This window comes from Anoplolepis gracilipes, chromosome 14 (genome assembly GCF_047496725.1).
Source record: "Anoplolepis gracilipes chromosome 14, ASM4749672v1, whole genome shotgun sequence".
Lineage (NCBI taxonomy): Eukaryota > Metazoa > Arthropoda > Insecta > Hymenoptera > Formicidae > Anoplolepis > Anoplolepis gracilipes.
The window spans coordinates 534,338-553,826 of NC_132983.1; the positions used below are offsets into that span (position 1 = coordinate 534,338).

Genomic DNA, 19,489 nt, shown 5'->3' on the forward strand with positions numbered 1-19,489 from the left:
CTCTCTAAGACTTTCAAATGTAATAAAATTTGTATAACAGATATTATATAATGGGATATTACGCAATTGACGAATAACATGTTATTCGACACAAATAAAATAGCTTTGTAATATTAAACTCGACAAAACGTGGAGTTATTAAATTTGTCTTTGAATCTCCACGGCTAAAAGAGCACCCGCTAAAATGATGGCGAACGCGATTGAGTATCGGAAATCCAATCTATCCAATGAAGGTAGACAGTCTCGACGAAGGTGGTGAACGTGTCGTCACCGCGCGACGACCGCAATCTTTTTTTTTTTCCCTCTCGATAGTCTCTTTCGCTATAGAAAGTGAGCACAGGCGTGGTGCGTGTACTGTACGAAGTATACATATAAGAGAAACCTCTATAACGAATTGCGAAACACCTCGATCCAGACCCGAATATCCGGCTCTCTTGAGGTGGCTGAGGGATGCCTCACGGCTAAGAATCGAATCCGGTCGAGGTTGGACGACCGAAAATTTTACTTTCTAGATTCTAGATCATAATAAGACTATTCGAGTCCACGATATTAATTATCAAAATTGGAGAAACTACATATGAGTCATCCTTTCTCTCATTTTATGCGTGCTTTCTTTCATGTAATAATTGATGATAATGATGACAAGAAGATTGATATCTTGGTAACGTGATAACGATAAATGATAATCGTTTACAGTAATAAGTGTCGTTGTACAAATACAAATTTTTTATTTTACTTTTCAATTCACTTTTACTGTTACTTTACCCACGATAATCACTTGTGTCACTATCATATGTATTATGGATTATTTTGCGTGCGATAATGGAGTTAATCAACTAGTAATTATTGATTAATATATATTATATTTATGTATGTACACAGGGACAAATCATGGCATATATGGAAAATGAACACATATGTTCCGATGCGTGCACAAATTTATGTCAAAAGCCATGTCTCTATTCCTGTCTATACATTAACGAATTTTTATTTTCAAATTAAGTAAAGTAAAGTTGAATCATTTTAATTACATCCAAAAATTTCGAGTTGAAAAGCAAATATTTCTTTTCAAAATAAATAAGTTTAATTACAAATTTAATTTTAAATATATTATTTTCATTGGATAGATTCTCGATAATCATAATGATAATAAAAGGAAGAAATAAACAACTTTGATTATAATTAGTTTAAGACTTTAAATCAACGATCTTGACGGTTTTTTACACAATTTAATAAGTATACCAAAAAAAAAAAAAAAAAAAAAAAAAATTTTGTGCCTCTAAAATTCTCCCTCTCTTTCTCGTTGTATATTTTTTTCATACATGAAAATTCATTTGATCATTGCGAATTTTGGATGTCGGCTCATTTATAATTGACGTGCCACGGATAGATCTCGTGTAATGATATCCTGCTTGACTACGTGTGGTGTAATTAGTGTCACACTCGTATCGGCATCATCAGGTTTTATAATCTGGATTGAGAGAATGCACAATGCAATCCCGCCGAAAAATCTTTTCTCTTCTTCTCTTCCTCTTTCTCTCGGGATCGTTGATCGCGTTACGTAAACCGTGTATACAGGATCTTTCCCAACACACAGACTGGTGACTGGTGACTGGTGGCAGAAAATCCGATTTTATCGGTTAGGCTTCCAGAGAGTTTGTCTACCGAGTGTTAGGGGGTTCGTGTGTTTAAGCGGGTAGCGTTTGAAGAATTATGACTCACCGATGTTATTACGTTTATTTGCGTCACTCGACATGCTAATGAGGAGAAAACTGGAATTGGAGTAAACGCTTTGACCGACGGTGTTTCCCACGAAAGATCAAGTTACGGTCGTGACTCTGTTTCGACCTTGCTACGTCACTGAATTAAAGTATCATTGCTCATTAAATCGATCTCAATTTGAATTATGATTAATTGAGTTCAATCAAACTATTTTCTACTTTTGCTCAACGTTTCTCATTCATTTAATTCTATCTCGTTATGTTTGCATCCTCAATTCTCAATTGTATTTTATATATGCAATATCTTTATTAGTTACTAATTTTATTATAATTCTCATACAAAATATATGTGCTATATTATAATTATACATGTGTATACTAATATTATAATTGTATATATTAGTATATATGTTTAAAATTATTATGTATACTATATAATATTATAATTTATTATACATAATTTATTATGCATAATTGTTACATTGTAATACATACATATAAACGGTGTATACATAGTAGGTGGATAAATATATGCGCTACACTTGCATTTTAAATACGCATGCCTTTTCTTGACACACTTTCTACATCAAGCGCTGTGATAAAACTTGCATGAAAATCGTTTGATAATCAATTCGTTGTAATTGCCATTACTGTTTTAATGCACTCGCATCTATTTCACAAACTATTGCGACATAATATATAACATTAACTTTGCGTTGCGTGTTATTTTCCACCGGATGTATATAATGGCATCGGTGTGAACAATCATGCAATTATTCAAGTATACTCTCTTTTGTTCTTTCGCGTTACATTAATCAATTACAGATGTTTTAATGTTAAAACAGTGACGAAATATACACTTCAATTTTGCAGTTACGAATTTTTAGAAACGACTTTTTTCAGCAACATTAAACTTTTTGACAATTAAACGTTTTATTTAATTAAAAATTATAATATAAATATATACCTTAACATTGTCATAATTCTTTTTATTAAACCATCTCAAAATCAATTTTTTGAATAAAAATATTGATGGGAATTTAGTAGAAATTCAGAATAATGTATGATTTTTTTACGAGATGAAAAAGGATTCTGAATACAAATTTCAAACGTCATAACATTAAAAAACAATCAGCGAAGCATTTTACAAATAATTTAACTTGTGTGCATACTATGCGCAAGAAACTAGAAAGAAACAAGAAAGATTGTTCATTAGTAATCTAGTTATGATGATCGTTTTATTAATTAGCAGGATATTAATCAAATATTAAGCAAATCTCAAGCTCAATTGCACAATTTATGACGTAGCAATGATTACTCGACAAGCCATGAAAAGTCTTGTCTCATTTACGATTCGTTGTTTTTAATTGCAACGAGTACCTGACACAGATAATCTAAACTAGTTTTTGCCCTTGCTTATCTTACGCGAGATGACAAATATTTTGCGATGATATTTATGTTGATTGCATTGAATCGCATTCAGATATTTATGAAATTCTTTTGCATTTTTTTTTTTGTAAACATAAGAGTGTTGTAATTGTATATTAACGCTAACAATATTACTTTGCAGCATTCGGCATTCAGAATGTAAAAAAAAAAAAAAAAAAAAAAAAAAAAGTATAATCTTGTAAGAAGGAAAAATATAAAATTCTAGAAAGCTGTAATTATAGCAAAGCGAGATTGAGGAAAGGAAATATCCTTGTACTTGATATTCATGCGTTGTGAACACGTGTAATACACTTGTCGAAAGTCGTTCAACGAGGCCAAAAGACTCATTGATACGTAGCCTTCGTGCTTTTTTGATCGAGCTTTTAATTATGTATGTATTTTTTTTTTTTTTTTCATTATAAATTGACGATTTCTCTTAGCGAGCATCGCGTGGTCGATTATAATAGTAGAACTAATACTCTAACGATGTATGTTCTACTCGCTAATAAATTATAATCTTAGATATTAAACAGAATTATTGTTTCAATTAACGTAGTTACCTCCTCTCTATTCAAAGTGGACATTGGATAAAAATAACATTAAATGTGAATAATTCGTTCGTGTATAAAAATAGTTTTATAACCTTTAATTTTTTTGCCATCAATTTAAATTTTCTACATTTTTATTCTAATAAATCAAGAGGTTGAACAAATTAATGTTAAAAAAAAATTTTTTATGTATTTATTTTAACGTTCTCTTTGTTTTATTAATTAAAGCATGCTTTTCTTATCCATCCGAGAACGTGTATGGTTTCGACTGAATAAAAATGAAGGAAAGCAAAGGAAGAGTCGTGCAGCAAAGATGAAAATCGCTTTTGGAAAGCATTCGCCTTTTATCGTTGAGAAGATATTAAAAATTGCTAAAGATATTAAAGCATATCTTCTTGTCTAATGCTTTTGAAAGTTATATCAGTTTTATGATGTTTATATTGTATAGAATATAGAATTGTGAAGTCAAGTGTAAATCATATTTTTCTAAAGAAAATTCTTCAAAGTTTTTAAATATTTTTTAGCACATTTTGAATGCCATATAGTTTTTCATTAATTTCTCAATTAAAAATTGTGTGTCCAATTATAAAGTGAATAATTGTATTGGTTCATATTCGTTGTTTCGTCTATTGAAAGGATATAAATACAGTATATGACAATCGACAAAATTTTCCTGATATTATTTATTTTTATTACATTAAATGCGAGTTTTATTAAACGAGTATACACTTTCTTTGATTGCCCAACAAATTAATTGTACCGCTATAATTACTTTTATTTTCTTTTATTTCATCAAAAATGACTTTTGAGAGAGATTTGCTATTAATAATATGAATAGAGAAGATTTATTGCACTGCATAACTCGATAGTTCCGTTATTTGAAACAACAATTTTAAATGTATGTATGTGTGTGTGTGTGTGTGTCTACCGGAAGTCGATCGAATGTCCTCGCGAAGAAAGTCTATTCAAACGACCGTACATACAAGCGTAACTCGTATCTGTTTATCTATACTCGGATGTGAAGGGAAACTCACGGAAAGTCACGAGAAATGTTGGGTTCTGGAAAAAATGCAGATCTTTGATTGCCTCCTCCCTCTCTTTTTCCTTTTCTTTTTTTTCTCTCTCTTTCTCTCTCTCTCTCTCTCTCTCCACTCTCACCTGCAACGTCTGCCTACCAAAACTTACCGTTTCTCTTTTTTATAAAATACCGGAAGAAGCCGACGCACCGGCGAAAGGATGACCCTACCCTAGAAAACGAAAGTCGATCCGCGTGTGTAATTATTGTACAGACTAGACTATAGACAGAAACGCACCCGTGTGTTAGAGAACGATGATGGTACTTGTTTGAAGGTCATTAGCGGGTTTTATGGAATTTTGAAAAAATTTTGAGATATCATGTACATATAACGTAGATTATATATATTTTTATTAATATAAATTAGTATAAATGATAATTATATAATAATTTGTTTTTACATGCATTATTATATGTATTATTTATACAATTTTTGTCAACTTTTATTACAATAATAAACAATTTTAATAGATATAAAAATACACATGTAGGAAGAAATGTTCCAAGAATCGTGGTAAAATTAGTATGGTAGATGGTTTTGCAACCATAAATGTTACTAATAAATATTACTTATTTGGCCGTATAATTACTTTCAACTTGTAATTAACTTTGCTCGGATAAAGTGACGTTTACTACGTTAGTTATAATTATCCTTCGCTTGTTATCCCCTCTTTAGCGCGCTTGGATAAGTGCAAATTACAAGTCGTCACGAATTAATCGAGTTCCTTTTATGGCAAATTTATAGGCTTCACAATAGAATATTTTTTAACAAATTAGAAATGTACGACATTGTTAAAAATTTTATTAATAGTAAATGGCTATTCATTGAAAAGTCGCAGAAATTTACAATTACCGCATGAAGCCAGGTAGGAATCTCTCGCTTCGTCGAATGGAACAACCTTAATTAAATATCTAGATATTTGGCGGCCTAACAATTAACGAACGGCAATAAAACTTTTTTGTTATGTTACATGAAGGCTACGTTTTAAATGATATCGCACGCGCATATTTTCATTATACAATAGGGCTTCTGTAAATTCACGCGGATGGCGTGCATTTAATTAATTATCAACCTTCTTGAATAAACTGTAACATTATTTTTGAGTTTTTTTTTTTTTTTTTTTTTTATATAAGTTTCGTTTTATTTTAACGCTTTTTTAACATAGTGTGAAATGTGTCCATTTCCATAGTTTTTGCTACTATAATATTCTCTTGCAATATTGTAAATGCTACACTGTATTAAATAATACAATAATGTAGCAGCGCGTATAAATTAATATATGAATTTAATAGAATATGCAAAGTAGTAACTTTAGAATAAAGAATAATTTTTAGATAAACAGATATCTTTAAAACAAGATATTTCTGTAATTGCTAAACATATGAAAAATGCAAAAGAGAATTATTAAATCTGAAAAAGTTGAAGAATTAATTATAAAATTAAATTGATGAATATAATGTATAATTAAGAGAACTATTAACTTTTTTTTTTGTTTATTTTTTTAAATAGATATTTTGTACATGTGTACATAAATTATATATTTTATCTCATGTTCTTACATTGTCAACATTTTTGTTTAATCATTCTTATTGTACATGTGATATAAAACTAAATTCACACAATTATTATACACAGCCTGATATTATGTTGTCGTAATCGGTATGTCGGCTGATCGCGATCGGCAAAAACATGATCGATTTCTCTGTAAAATATCATTCGCGCAAAAATTTAGCACGAAAAATAATAGTCAACGATACGTGCATTCCGCAAGATAAATTGACAACGATTGTATTTTAATTCCAAGTGAAATAAACAACATCAAATTCAAACCGTTCCCATGTTACACAATGCAGTTAAGAATAGCGTGAAACGATTCACGTTCATGCGTTGCAATTATCCGCATGATTGTATCAATCATTGTCATTATTTTTTGTTATTTTTTCGTTTATAAAAAAATTTCGGTATATTTGCTTATATTTATTCGGTCTGTAATATATCGTATGTCTCTGATTTTTTGCCAGAGGTGTAAACCTCTTCTTATAAATATTTTAATATTATCAGAAGGTGAGAAAATGGCAAGAAAATGGTGAATACGGATACAGCGAAATACTTGAATTATTGCCTCTGGATATTTTTTACCCGTATCACAAAATTTCCTAGGAATATAAATAAAAGTATATAAAAAAAATTTACATTACATACATTAAACAATAAAAATTTATTATGATAATAGTGGACGACCTAAATTTTGCTAACGTTAAAAAATGTAGTGCTATTTATTAAAATGGACAGAGAGAAACTGTTACGATGATCGTGAATGTGATACAAGCAATTTGGAGAAAGCGAAAACGTAATTTGTTAGTTTTAAAAAGTCCGGTAAAATACACGATCAAACGAATATAATAAATATATAATATGATTGTATTAACATAATAGTGATACGATTGTTGAAATATGCATTGTGCAAAATATGAAAGTTGTATGTGAACCGTAGCATATATATCTTAATTCTTTTACATAAAATCGTTAAATTTTATAATACATATTTTCGTGCAAATTGTATGTACATTGATATGTCAATTTTTTCCGCGTATAAAATTTAATTGCTCATGTTTAATAAATAAAAATAAGAATTTAAAAAATTATAAAAACAATCACAATTTTATATTTAGCGACACTTAAGTAATTTTTTTTTTAATTACAATGTGTTAATATCGTTTTAAGAAAAAAATGACACAATGATATTTTAAATAGTTTGTATAAAACATCATTTTAATACCATCCATATCAAAGTCTCGTATCAATCCTAGATGTGAAAGTCGTTAGACTTGTCTATCGGTTTAATAAATGTGGATGAGCGGATATATCACACGCGGTTTTTAATTACACATGTTATATAAGTACCACGCCTGTCACTCATTACTATAGTTATTTTAGATGGACACGACGATCGCGATATCGAGTAAATGTTGTAATAGAAAGAATTACATATTTCACATGATATATATGTATCGCTTGAGAAACTCTCATTCGTTTTTTTTTTTTTTTTTTTCCTTTAAATAGCGAAATTAAATTTCTCTCATAGCCTTGAAGTTATCACGCAATATATAATTGCTACAGAATATATTGCAATAAAATTGCAATGCCTAGTGAAAACTTAAACTGTAAACTCGACAGAATAAGATATATACGTAATAATCACGCAAATATAAGATAATAAATATGTAATCTTCACGCGATTTTTTAATTGTGTTTATTTAATAATAAATTCGAGATTTTAACCGATCTGAAAATTTAAATTTATTTAAATTTGTTTCTTCCATAAAAAGACAAGAGTTTAGAATAATGACGATTATAATAAAAAAAATTTCCTAATACTAGAACAGTTTTTATAAAATTATTAAAACTATATAAATTGTTTTGCAAAATGGAATATGATATATAATATTTCTATTACATTTCTATTTCATTTATTATTATCATATCATATTAGAAATTTTAAAATTCTTGACAAGCATAAACATGTGCCTCTGAATTAATAGCAGCATTCATTAACTTGGTTTGAACAACAGCCAAAATCTCTTGTTTAATAAACTACTAAAGCACGTTTGCGGTTAATGCGCCATATTATTCATATAAGCTTTTGATTGGTTGGTTTGCTTAATAATGATAATATTATATTAATAAATATTTGCTGATCATAAATACTTGCTGAATTTCTATCTACATTAGTTTCGTAAGAATTATACTCTTTACAATTTTATCACGATATCTTTATATTTTAATATCTCATGCATATATGTATAATATGTAATAAAAGTAAAACACATTTTTATAATCAATAATTATATCTACAATTATTTTATATTTATAATAACATAATTTATTAACTCGATTTTAGTTACTAATTACCATATGTACGTGATTACCATTGTAATCTGTTAAAATATTAATTTAATGTCTCTATTAATAGCGGGGACATAATCATTTTCGATCATATTAATCACCAATTTAATTAGAGAATCAATAAAATTTTGCAATGGAAGAATATTCGAGGGAATTGAACGCGCAAACGTGCTATAAACGTGTGTTACTTCTACTTTTATTCGCGTGGGCAGATACATCATGCATATAATGACTCCATGTAATACGGAATATGTACTCGTATATATATATATATATATATATATATATATATATATATATGATACGGAATAAATTGTACGAATTATGAAACTGGGTAAATGCTGGTCTAAATTAAAATATTAACGGACACACGAACAGTTTTACGTAAATAAATAAAATAAAATATTACATGTGCGTATTTATTATTTAATTTACAAAATATGCAATATAATTATTAGTGTTCTTATTTTATTGTAGTTTTTAGAAATCTGCACTTTAGAATTTTTTTTTTTTTTTTTTTTTTTTTGAGAGAGAGAGAGAGAGAGGAAACATTCGCGCGAATGAAGGGGTACTTTCCTCGTATCTTGCAAGTATGTACACCGCCTTGATTACGACACTATCGTAACATTAATATTTGCAAATTTTACACAAGCTTCACAAGAGCACCTAATGTCACAGATATCGTCGAAATAAAAGAGAAATACGCAGACCGCATTGCCCCACGTAGCGAAAGCATCAAGGGAACAAAGTATCCTTTTTCCTCCCCATCTGATTCCATCGCACATGTCGTAAAACGTAATACACTCTTCAAATGGTCAGAGAAGTGACTTTGCGAGCACTCTGTGAACCGACGCTCGAATTTCGCCAAATAAAGCACAGCCAGAGAGAAAACGCATGCTTGATGTAATTCAATTATGTAATTCTGCTACTGAACTGTATTTGGCATTGTACGCTTTGCAATGCCAACGGCATGATATAATGAAGATAAGTATAATTAGTCTAATTAGGTACCTACATATGTGGATGTTATCTTACAGCAGAAACCTATTTCTTGTTAAATGTATAATTTAATAGATATGTGATTATATATACACGTTTATAAGTAGAAAAGAAGAGGTAGCGATATGTAATATGTAATGTTTCTAAAAAGTGCGTCTAAATTCTACAACATATTTATATTCTAAATTATATCTAAATTTCTATTAGTTGAATAAAGTTCAAACTACCTTTAACGAAATATATATAAACGTTATATGGCTTTTAATATTTTATATTAAAGGACACACTTTGCACAGGAAAATTACAGAAAATCATGATCGTTATAGAGGTAGAAACTATGTTTACAATCCGAAAGTACGAGTTACATGGGGATTCGATAGTGCGTTTTATTCGCCGGCGGCGATCCGGATTGCGAGAAATGAAAACGGAATTTCAACATCCGGCGAGAAACGTCTCCGACCGGATCCTCAGAACGTTCGTACAGCTGCATTATCAATGTATCAACGGAATATCCGTATTCGCAGGACGTTAGCGTCGAAATTCCGCTTACAAGAGAGATGCTGCTAAACGTGCACAATAGCGTATAGCTACAACGAATTTAAAGTTTCGTATATAGAATACGCTAAAAAATTATATTTAAAAAATGAAACCTAAATTAACCTCATGATAGAATTTCTTATAATTATACATTTTATTTTAAACTTTTGACTTTAATTTACAATGTCAATCTAAATATTTTATCGCCACAAATTTAAACTCAGATGAAAATTGTACATGTAATCTTCATTTTTCTTATTAATATGATTGAAATCTACGTTTTGTCTGACTGACATTTCCTCTATTTTATAAATGAAATTACTGGAATTTAGATTTATTATGGCTACTTGTGATTTGTTTAAACTTGCTTTATGTCAAATATTTACGTCTCTGAAGTTTGGAAACTTTACCAGAAAGCTTTATGGAAAATGGTAACGGTTTTTCAGACGCGACATTTATATTTCTCTCTCGCGACTGTAATTACATTGGAGGGAATTCCATAGAATTAATTAACGCACAACGTGGGTCGATACGTGAAGCGAGATCATTGATTGCGGGTGGAGTTTGTAGTTAAACTATAACTACGCGACTTGAAACTCTGAAATCACGTAATCAAAGTTACGTGATTACTCGTAAATGCCTTAATAAGATAGAAATTATTAAATTTGCCTACGCTTTTATCGTTTATTAATGATTACAACAAACTTGCTACATATGGCACGAAAACACATATGAACAATTTTGAACTACTTATAAATAATGTAAAAATATATCTGTATAAAAATGTTCTAAAAAATATTTTAAAAAGAAAACTAGAAAACTTAAAGGAAATTAGCACAAATATAAAGAAAAAAGACGTAGACTTAAATTGAAGATCGCGTGAAGCAAATACGCTTATTATAAATACGTTCTCTTCAAAATTAATACTCTTAATGATATATCGCTATTAGCTTATGATAAAACGGAATATTATTACAAAAAACTTTCAAGAATGTTGAAAATAATAAAAATAATACATTCTACTTGAACACATTCAGTATAATTATTATTGTTTATAAATTATCGCTTTTAATATTAGATACATGTATTTTGTGATACGTTACATCAATATTTTTTTTTAAATGCGCACAGAGACATTTTACTTTACTCAAAGAAATGAAAAAGTTATCCTAATTTTTAATTTTCTAACAAACTTTTTTTTTATGACAAAGCATTCTTTTTCTTATATAAAAATCTTTTAATTACACGCTTTGATACAATAGTAGCGAGTATGCTCGAAGAAAATGCTCCCTTAAAATTTACCACACTCATTGCCGACGTTTTTTACAATGGCACCACCAAACATTCTTACTGGTGTTCTGCTCCAAGAAATCAACATTAACGAACCACCTATGGGTGGGCTACCTCTGCCTAGTTGGCAGCGGACATATGACAATTTCACCAACTGTAAACCCAGGGGATCGTCCGATGGTTTTCCGGGTAGATTGATTTCTCCGATTAAATCGTCGACGAAAGTGATCGCTTGTCTACGAATCGTTTCCTCTTTCCGTGTGTCGTTGGCGATATTTAATTGATGCAACGGCGAGACGGTTGAGGAATTCTCAAAGCTTTTGCGGGACCAATTAGGATTGAGCGCAAATCGCGTCGAAACCAGTTCATCGAGTGCACGCGTCGCTCTGAGATCCGAATCGCGCCTCGCCATTTTTATCGGGGTTGCCGCGGGGGGAACTATAGCCTGATTCCTAGTTCCATTGATTGATCGGAAGGGCCTTTGATGGCCATCGTCGAGAGAATCGAACGCCGAGGCCAGCAGAAGATTAAAACCCAAGACCGCGCCCTCGATGCCCTCTTCTAGCCCTTTATCAAAGTCCGTATATTCTTGACCTAGGACGATATCGCCGCCATTTGGGATCACGTATTCGATCATCTGCAAGATAATCTTCTATTAACGATCTTACGTGACATATTACGCAAAAAAAAAAAAAAAAAAAAAAAAAAAAAAAATTTTGTTTCACTTCTTGCTAAAGATATTAAAATAAGGGTTCTATATTTCGTGATTTGAATTTAGATCACATAGAAATATTTTGAGAATGAGTACGATTTCTACCTCCTCGAGATGACCTTGCACCTCCAACTGTCCGTCAAGCCACAGGGCGTAACGACCGACCCGGTTCTCCCAGCTTTGACATACGTGATACCAGCGATGCTCTTCTATACGAACCGACCTTCGAAATATCTCCACGCCGTCGATTTCCAGATGAATGCTTCTTCCGCGCGACGATATCCAAGATCGAATCAAACGTTCCCGCTCGTTCCCTTTGATAGCGAAAGAGGATTATATTTGCATATTGCTTTCTCGATCAAAATGCAACGAGACATAAAGCCAGAATTTATGTACTTGGCAGGCATTCTAAATCTTTCTCGTTAATAATCTTACATTATTTAAGAGATTTTGAGAAGTTAGATAATTTTTTTATTTTTATTTATGTTTATTATTTTCATAAATAACACATTATTCATGAATAAATTAACTAATTTTTTTACATTTATTATTTTTAAAATTGAAAAACAACGTTTATATTATTTTATATTATTTATGTATTTGGCAGGCATTCTAAATCTTTCTCGTTAATAATCTTACATTATTTAAGAGATTTTGAGAAGTTAGATAATTTTTTTATTTTTATTTATGTTTATTATTTTCATAAATAACACATTATTCATGAATAAATTAACTAATTTTTTTACATTTATTATTTTTAAAATTAAAAAACAACTTTTCTATTATTTTATATTATTTATGTATTTGGCAGGCATTCTAAATCTTTCTCGTTAATAATCTTACATTATTTAAGAGATTTTGAGAAGTTAGATGATTTTTTTATTTTTATTTATGCTTATTATTTTCATAAATAACACATTATCCATGAATAAATTTCTTCCACATTTTTTAATAGCTTTCGATAATAATTCCGCTCAGTTCTTTGACAAAACTAATTTTTTTTACATTTATTATTTTTAAAATTGAAAAACAACTTTTATATTATTTAAGTTTTTATGATAAAATGGTCAGAGATTGCTCGTATCTCTTTATAGTACGAGAGTACATTATATTATACAAGGAGATTGAAATTTTCGTGGAACAGTTAACAAAGTGACATTTTCCATTAAAAATGTCAACTTAGCCCCCTTTTATCATAAATCTCTCGACTGTTTCATCATAAATATTCAAATTCTGTTTACATCAACTATCAGGGAATAGTTAAATCTCGCGAGATTTTGTAATTTCAGCAATTAGCATTTTCATCAGGGAGAGACAGTTTAGCACATTTAATTCTCATACATAAAAGGGATAATGCCGCAAAGTGAAGTGTCCATTAACATACTATTAAATTGCAACAAAGTAGCACACACAACGCACTTACGCGTACTACGTGCGAGCAAAGAGACGATTTTCCGTGGGCAAGGATACTTTTCCCGTTACGGCTTTCCGCGGGAAAATGACTCTTGTGTAACTATTCGTTGAATACCGTAGATAATAACAGCCCCATGTAAGAAAACAATCCTCGTTATACTTGTCTCAAAGCGGTTCAAACAATTCCAAGATACAAGTAGGAAGTAATGCTAAAATGTCACATGGGTGCCTATTATCACTCGTTCGTAGATATTACATTTGTCTCGATGTAATTTACATAACAATACGATATAATACGCATTGTTATCTTTGATTTATTTGTAGGTTTAAAATTGAGAAACAATTTTTATATCTTTTAATTTCTTTCGACACGTTTAAAGAGTGCTTATCTAATTATTAAATTATCAAACAATGAGTTTCTATTTTTTTTACATTTTGCAGAAATTAACTGTCTGTGCATCGTTTTGAACAATAATTATTTTCTGTTCTCTAGATGCAATGCGCATAGAAATTGGAAAAGAAAAAAAATGACGAAATTCGTTTACGTATTGCAATTTAAAATTTTGTTCGCAACGAAAATGTCAGATTAAGGTTGCATTGATAATAATACTTACTCGAATATGAAAAGATCGAGTGTGGATATTTGAGATCCGTTGATTTTATCCAAAGGCAAAATGTGAACTCGTGAATTTCCGGCACGGGTAATGCCCATCTGAGAAACTAAAAAGTAGGGATAATTAGCTAGCACATCGTGTACTCCATGCTCTATTATCTAATTAGAGCGCCACTATATACAAGGTGTTTCAGACGATCATTTTTCTTTACATCCATACCTTTTTACTTCATACTTTTATATCTATACTTTTTTTTTATTCTTTAACCGATAGAAAATTCTTCTAGAATATAGAAATTATATTTAATCTTAAATTCTTACCGTGTTTTTGATGAAATTTTATTAGACATTTTGTGAATTTTAATAAAACTATTTTAATAAAATTAAAAGTCGAGAAAATTAATTACAAAGGGTCGAAAGTGAGAGAATTTGTATTATAGAAAATTGTTCACTTTAAAAATCAATCGAAGAGACTAAGCATAGATAAACACTAGCAGAGATAACGGGAAATACAAAAGACTTGAAACACCTTATACATGTAGAAGTGAACTTATGATCACGATTAACGTGTTTTAGAATGGACTATGAAAATTAAGTAATCAGTGTAAAAGCAATTTCTTTTCCACGTGTTATGGAATAGTTCTTTAGCTCACGTAATCGATAGAAATCTCGTGATTTTTCTTGCTTCGTCAAAAAATGTATATCCGTTATATCCGACAACGTATCGCTTTAGCATTATTTGCCCCCTATTTTTTTTTAGTTTTTTCCTTTAAGTATACATTTGAATACATAATTACGAAATGTTTCATTGCGTAATTTACAGCCAATTCATGTACTTAGTTAATCGACTATTTCAACTTTTCTGCAGGGTTACTTTACAGTAGAAAATTAAAAAATCTTTACGTTATTAATTGCAAGAGTTTAACAATACAATTTTAATCATTTTTTATTTATAATAGATAGGAATGTGAAATCTGATATATATATTTCTACGTGTAAAATTGTAAACAATTATTATCTTATATTCGTTTTTTGCATTTACATGCCAAATGTGTCTGAAATTTTCGTATCCTACTTTATTTTTCTTTTTTCTTTACTAAACAATTTTAATCGTTGGATAATTCATCGCGTTAAAAATAAGCTCGTGTCTCAGGCTTTTAATGCAGGAAACGACAAAATTGAGCGTGTAAATTTCTCTCAAACTACTTCTCACCTGAATGTAGCCCTTTTGGGTCAGTTCGACACCGTGCATCGGGGTACCGACGACATTCTTTTCGGCGTCGACAAGTGCAGTCGAGATACCCGACACTGTCGCAATAAGCAAGCCTAAAAGGACGGAGAACGAAAAAGGGAGAACACTAATTCCGAAGTTCGTCGCGAATTTCTTCATTCTTATCTTATCATCGCTCTCGTTGCGTTTAACTGTTATTTCTTTAATTACTTTGCAGCGAAAGTTGGCCGTTTAGTTTTTACACAGTATTGCTTTGTCTTCTTTTCACGAGATTTCTCTTTATCTCTCGCACTTGGCTGCAGCCCCTTATTTTAATCTTATTTTACGTCTATCTGATCGTACTCACGAAAAGAGGATTGTCTTCCGCTATTACATCTGCTCAACTTTTCTTACCAACTTTTCCTGCTAATATCCTTTTTTTTTTTCTTTTTTTTTTTTTTTTTTTTTTTTTTTTTTTTTTTTTTTTAACACGCGGTGATGCAGGCTCCTTTTTCCTCACGTCCACCCTTTCTATAAAATTGCAAAGAATTGTCTAGCGTTTCCTCTCGGTCTGTCACATCTATCCTGCACTCGCTGTATGGATTTTTTATCAGTTGCAAATTTTTTTACTTAATTTCTTGCGCAATTTATCTTTCGCTAATTGTCAGTTTCCGTGATCGGGATAACGAATTTTCTCCTTATATCATCCACTCGTTAAATTCTTAGAGAGTGTATTTGCTATACCTATAATCGAGAAAAAAAAAAAAAAAAAAATTTTGCTCACCAGCGTGAACGAGAAATTATATAAACTTTTCGTGATCTATGCTTTCTCGACACTTGACATATTTGTTGTAAAACTTAAAGGTACTTCGCTGCCGACTCTCTTCGCTCGATGTGCGATAGCTTTCATGACTGAAAGCACAAAATGCAACGATAGTCTTCTCTCCGACCTTCCTTTTGCATTCGCGCAATCAAAAGCCTTGACAGAACTCTGTTGGTCCTGGTTTGATGATGTCTATAATTAAAAGGACGCCAAGAGTAGAAAGACGGCCCTCTTCAACGGCTTACGAACTTCTCTTCATATCCCGCAGACATGCAGACATACAAAAGGCGAAAAGAAGAAAAGGAACGTTTATCTCTCTTCTCTCTTCATTCGACGTATGCTCGATGCATCCTGGAAAAGCAATTATATTTTTTTCTTTTCGCTTATCGTTGATTTGTATTGTTATTTGCTGCGAAGAAAAATACACGTAAATCACTAATGAGAATCAAATAATTTCTCTTACAATCGGAGAGAAAAATTTCCTTCTTTCTTCTTTGGATTTTACTTTTACGATCGATATTCTTACGATCTCTTCTTGTTAATTAGAGCGCCCTGATTTATTCTCTCTGGAATCGACAAGTCTATCTTTTTTCCTCTTTTCTTTCTTTTTAATCGATTCGCCCGGCGAGTGAGACGTCCAGCCGAACTCCCGACAACGTAAACAACGACTAAAGCGAAATCGATGCGAATCGGTTGAGCACGAGCACGCGAGTACGGAGCGGAATCGGTAAGAGGGAGGACCTTTCGTAGTAGTCGTGGTTAAGGCGGCCCATTTTAAGTCCACTGCGCACAATCTGTAATTTTTACCACTGTACCAAGAGATGACGAAATCCTCGAAATAGGCCACGTATGAATTATGAGATGGATATATACTAGAAATTGGCGAACAATAATTTTATTTCAGATATATTGATATGGAATATAAAAAAAAATTTTCAGCACAACAACAAATTAATGAAGCAGATAATGAAAAAAAAAAAAAATGTGGTTAAACTTTGTAGATATTATTATTATATTTGTTCAAAGTCTCCGTGTTTTCTGAAATATTTTAATTTAAGAATAGAAAAAGTATATGCATTTATTTGTGAGAGTATGCATGCGTTTTTAAGATATTTAATACATCGCTAAGAAAACAACATTGTAATTGTAGTTTCGTATAAAAAACCGACTATGATACTGATTTTAATATAATACGTGAGAAACAGTTTTGTTTTCTTAAATTGTTATACACACAATTATATATCCACCGCGCATTTTATATTGCATGATCGATATGGGAAAGTTAATTTTCCGTGGAAAGTTATCAAGATACATGCAGCGCAGAATAAGCAAGATGATACGACAAATAACTTAAACATTCCATGCCGCAAGCAAGAGCGGAATTACAAACCCGTTTTATTGCACACGTAAACATTTCAGAGTGCATTTTCTTGAAAGTTAAGCAAGGAAGAGTTCAAGGTCTCGTGTTACTAACTCGTGTGTCATTTAAAAAAAGAATACGTGTATAGATATTTGTAAGAAACGTGTGTAAACAATTTTTTTTTTTTTTTTTATTTATTTAAAAATCTTAAAATTTTAAATATAATATACGTATATTATTATTTAGCGATGGAAAAAAAAAAAACTAATTTATGATAACTTAGGATGAATTAAATTCGCCATTAATCAAGCTTGATGAAAGTTTTTATATGTCAGGAAATCTATACGTAATACAGCGTTAAAATGATCGTTAAAATGCCCGCATTGAAAATATATTCTGGAAAGCTAACGGTACCAGTCTTGAAAACCTGTTGTTCGCGAAAGTGCTAGCCTTGGAGAGATGCTCGTATAATGAATTTACATGGATTACAATCTGCCTCGGTAATTCTTCTCGAGATAACGGGTTCCGAATAATCGTGATAAAAATTTCAATTGTCTGCAAAAGATCCACCATATCTGATATGGAAATTTTCTAGGCGCAGAAAAGACGACTAATTTTACATGTATAAAAGCATACTTGGAACTCGAATCTTATTACATGCCGGTTAAGAAACGATAGTTTCCGATGTTGTCATACGGATTGTCAATTGCACGATAATTTCAAATGAAATTATCGCAGCTGCCATCTGTCAGTGGGTATTTGAAAAGTAGTATTACAGTACTAAGATTGCCCCGGCATCTCTCATATTATCGCCGAGTGTAAATCGCTTACCCTTTTCCTCTCTGCTTGCAGACGGCCAAGAACTCGACGTCCGGTAGCGGATATTACGTGGGCGGAAGCAGCACCCTGCCGCGCGGTGGATCCCTTCTAAGGGCGTACAGCCCGGCAGCATCGAGCATCGGAGGGCCGAACGCGACGCCGACGCAGCCCAAGACTCTTACTACACCAGGTATACGAATGCCCATGCCTCTTCCTCTTCCTTACTTTCACACATACTCTCGTATGTGTCACCGCGTTGTGTAATAGACGGTGACGTGTGCAAACTGACTTCGCGATTGACAAATTTCATACCCTCGAGACTCATTAATGAGCGGCCCAATAATGCTATAAAAGTCACATTTTCTTTCTGTTAAATTCTCAATGTGTGCGAAATTTATTGTCCTAAATGAAAGATATACGCTATAGTTAGATTAAACGATAAATCGATCGAGAATTTTTCTTGGCAAGTCTCTCGCACATTCTTCTCTCAATATGTCGCATTTACAATTAATTCTTTTCACATTACTTTTTACATTTAATACATGCGCTTAAACGGGTTAAAATTTAACTTGTGAAATGAATTCTTTTTTTTTTTTTTTCAAGTGATACATATCTACAATGAAGCTTGTATATCTATATAATGTAATAATAGAGAGATATTATTTTTAAAAACGGTTTTGGACCGCTCATGACATCGATGAAAATCTATCGCTTCGCATTCTCTCTACATTTCCTTCATTGCTCGCACAGATATTCTACACGTAATATAGACTCATTGAATCATTTTCCGAAATCAACATGCGCACGCCCTGCATAACTTTGCATTCCCTCAGATTTTTTACATTAAGTTGACCAGAAACGTGAGATTTTTCAAATAATAAAACAAAGCAGATTTGCAAAATATGACTTTAATATGGAGTTTAATTCTTGTTAAAATTTTACAAGAAACTAAAAGTAGATTGATCCTTTTTATTAGTCAAAAAATTGTGATTGACATGACTCATGTACAAAACAGATTTTAATAGTGTAAAATT

At 31.2% G+C, this 19,489-nt stretch overlaps 2 protein-coding genes across 28 annotated transcripts in view; one reads left to right on the top strand and one right to left on the bottom strand.

Moving 5' to 3' along the window:
• Positions 1–19,489, top strand: part of LOC140673222 (uncharacterized) — a 199,054-nt gene that overhangs the window by 139,303 nt on the left and 40,262 nt on the right. For all 27 annotated transcript variants that reach the window (XM_072905984.1, XM_072905986.1, XM_072906006.1 and 24 more), the window contains one exon: positions 18,489–18,645. In XM_072905984.1, coding sequence (XP_072762085.1) covers positions 18,489–18,645 — 157 coding nt within the window. The remainder of the gene's footprint in view (positions 1–18,488; positions 18,646–19,489) is intronic.
• LOC140673230 (uncharacterized) lies at positions 11,490–15,633 on the bottom strand. The gene is made up of 4 exons (XM_072906031.1): positions 15,457–15,633; positions 14,245–14,350; positions 12,323–12,531; positions 11,490–12,142 (listed from the first exon to the last, which is right to left on the bottom strand). The coding sequence occupies exons 1-4, from the start codon at positions 15,631–15,633 to the stop codon at positions 11,507–11,509; spliced, it is 1,128 nt and encodes a 375-aa protein (XP_072762132.1). The 3' UTR covers positions 11,490–11,506.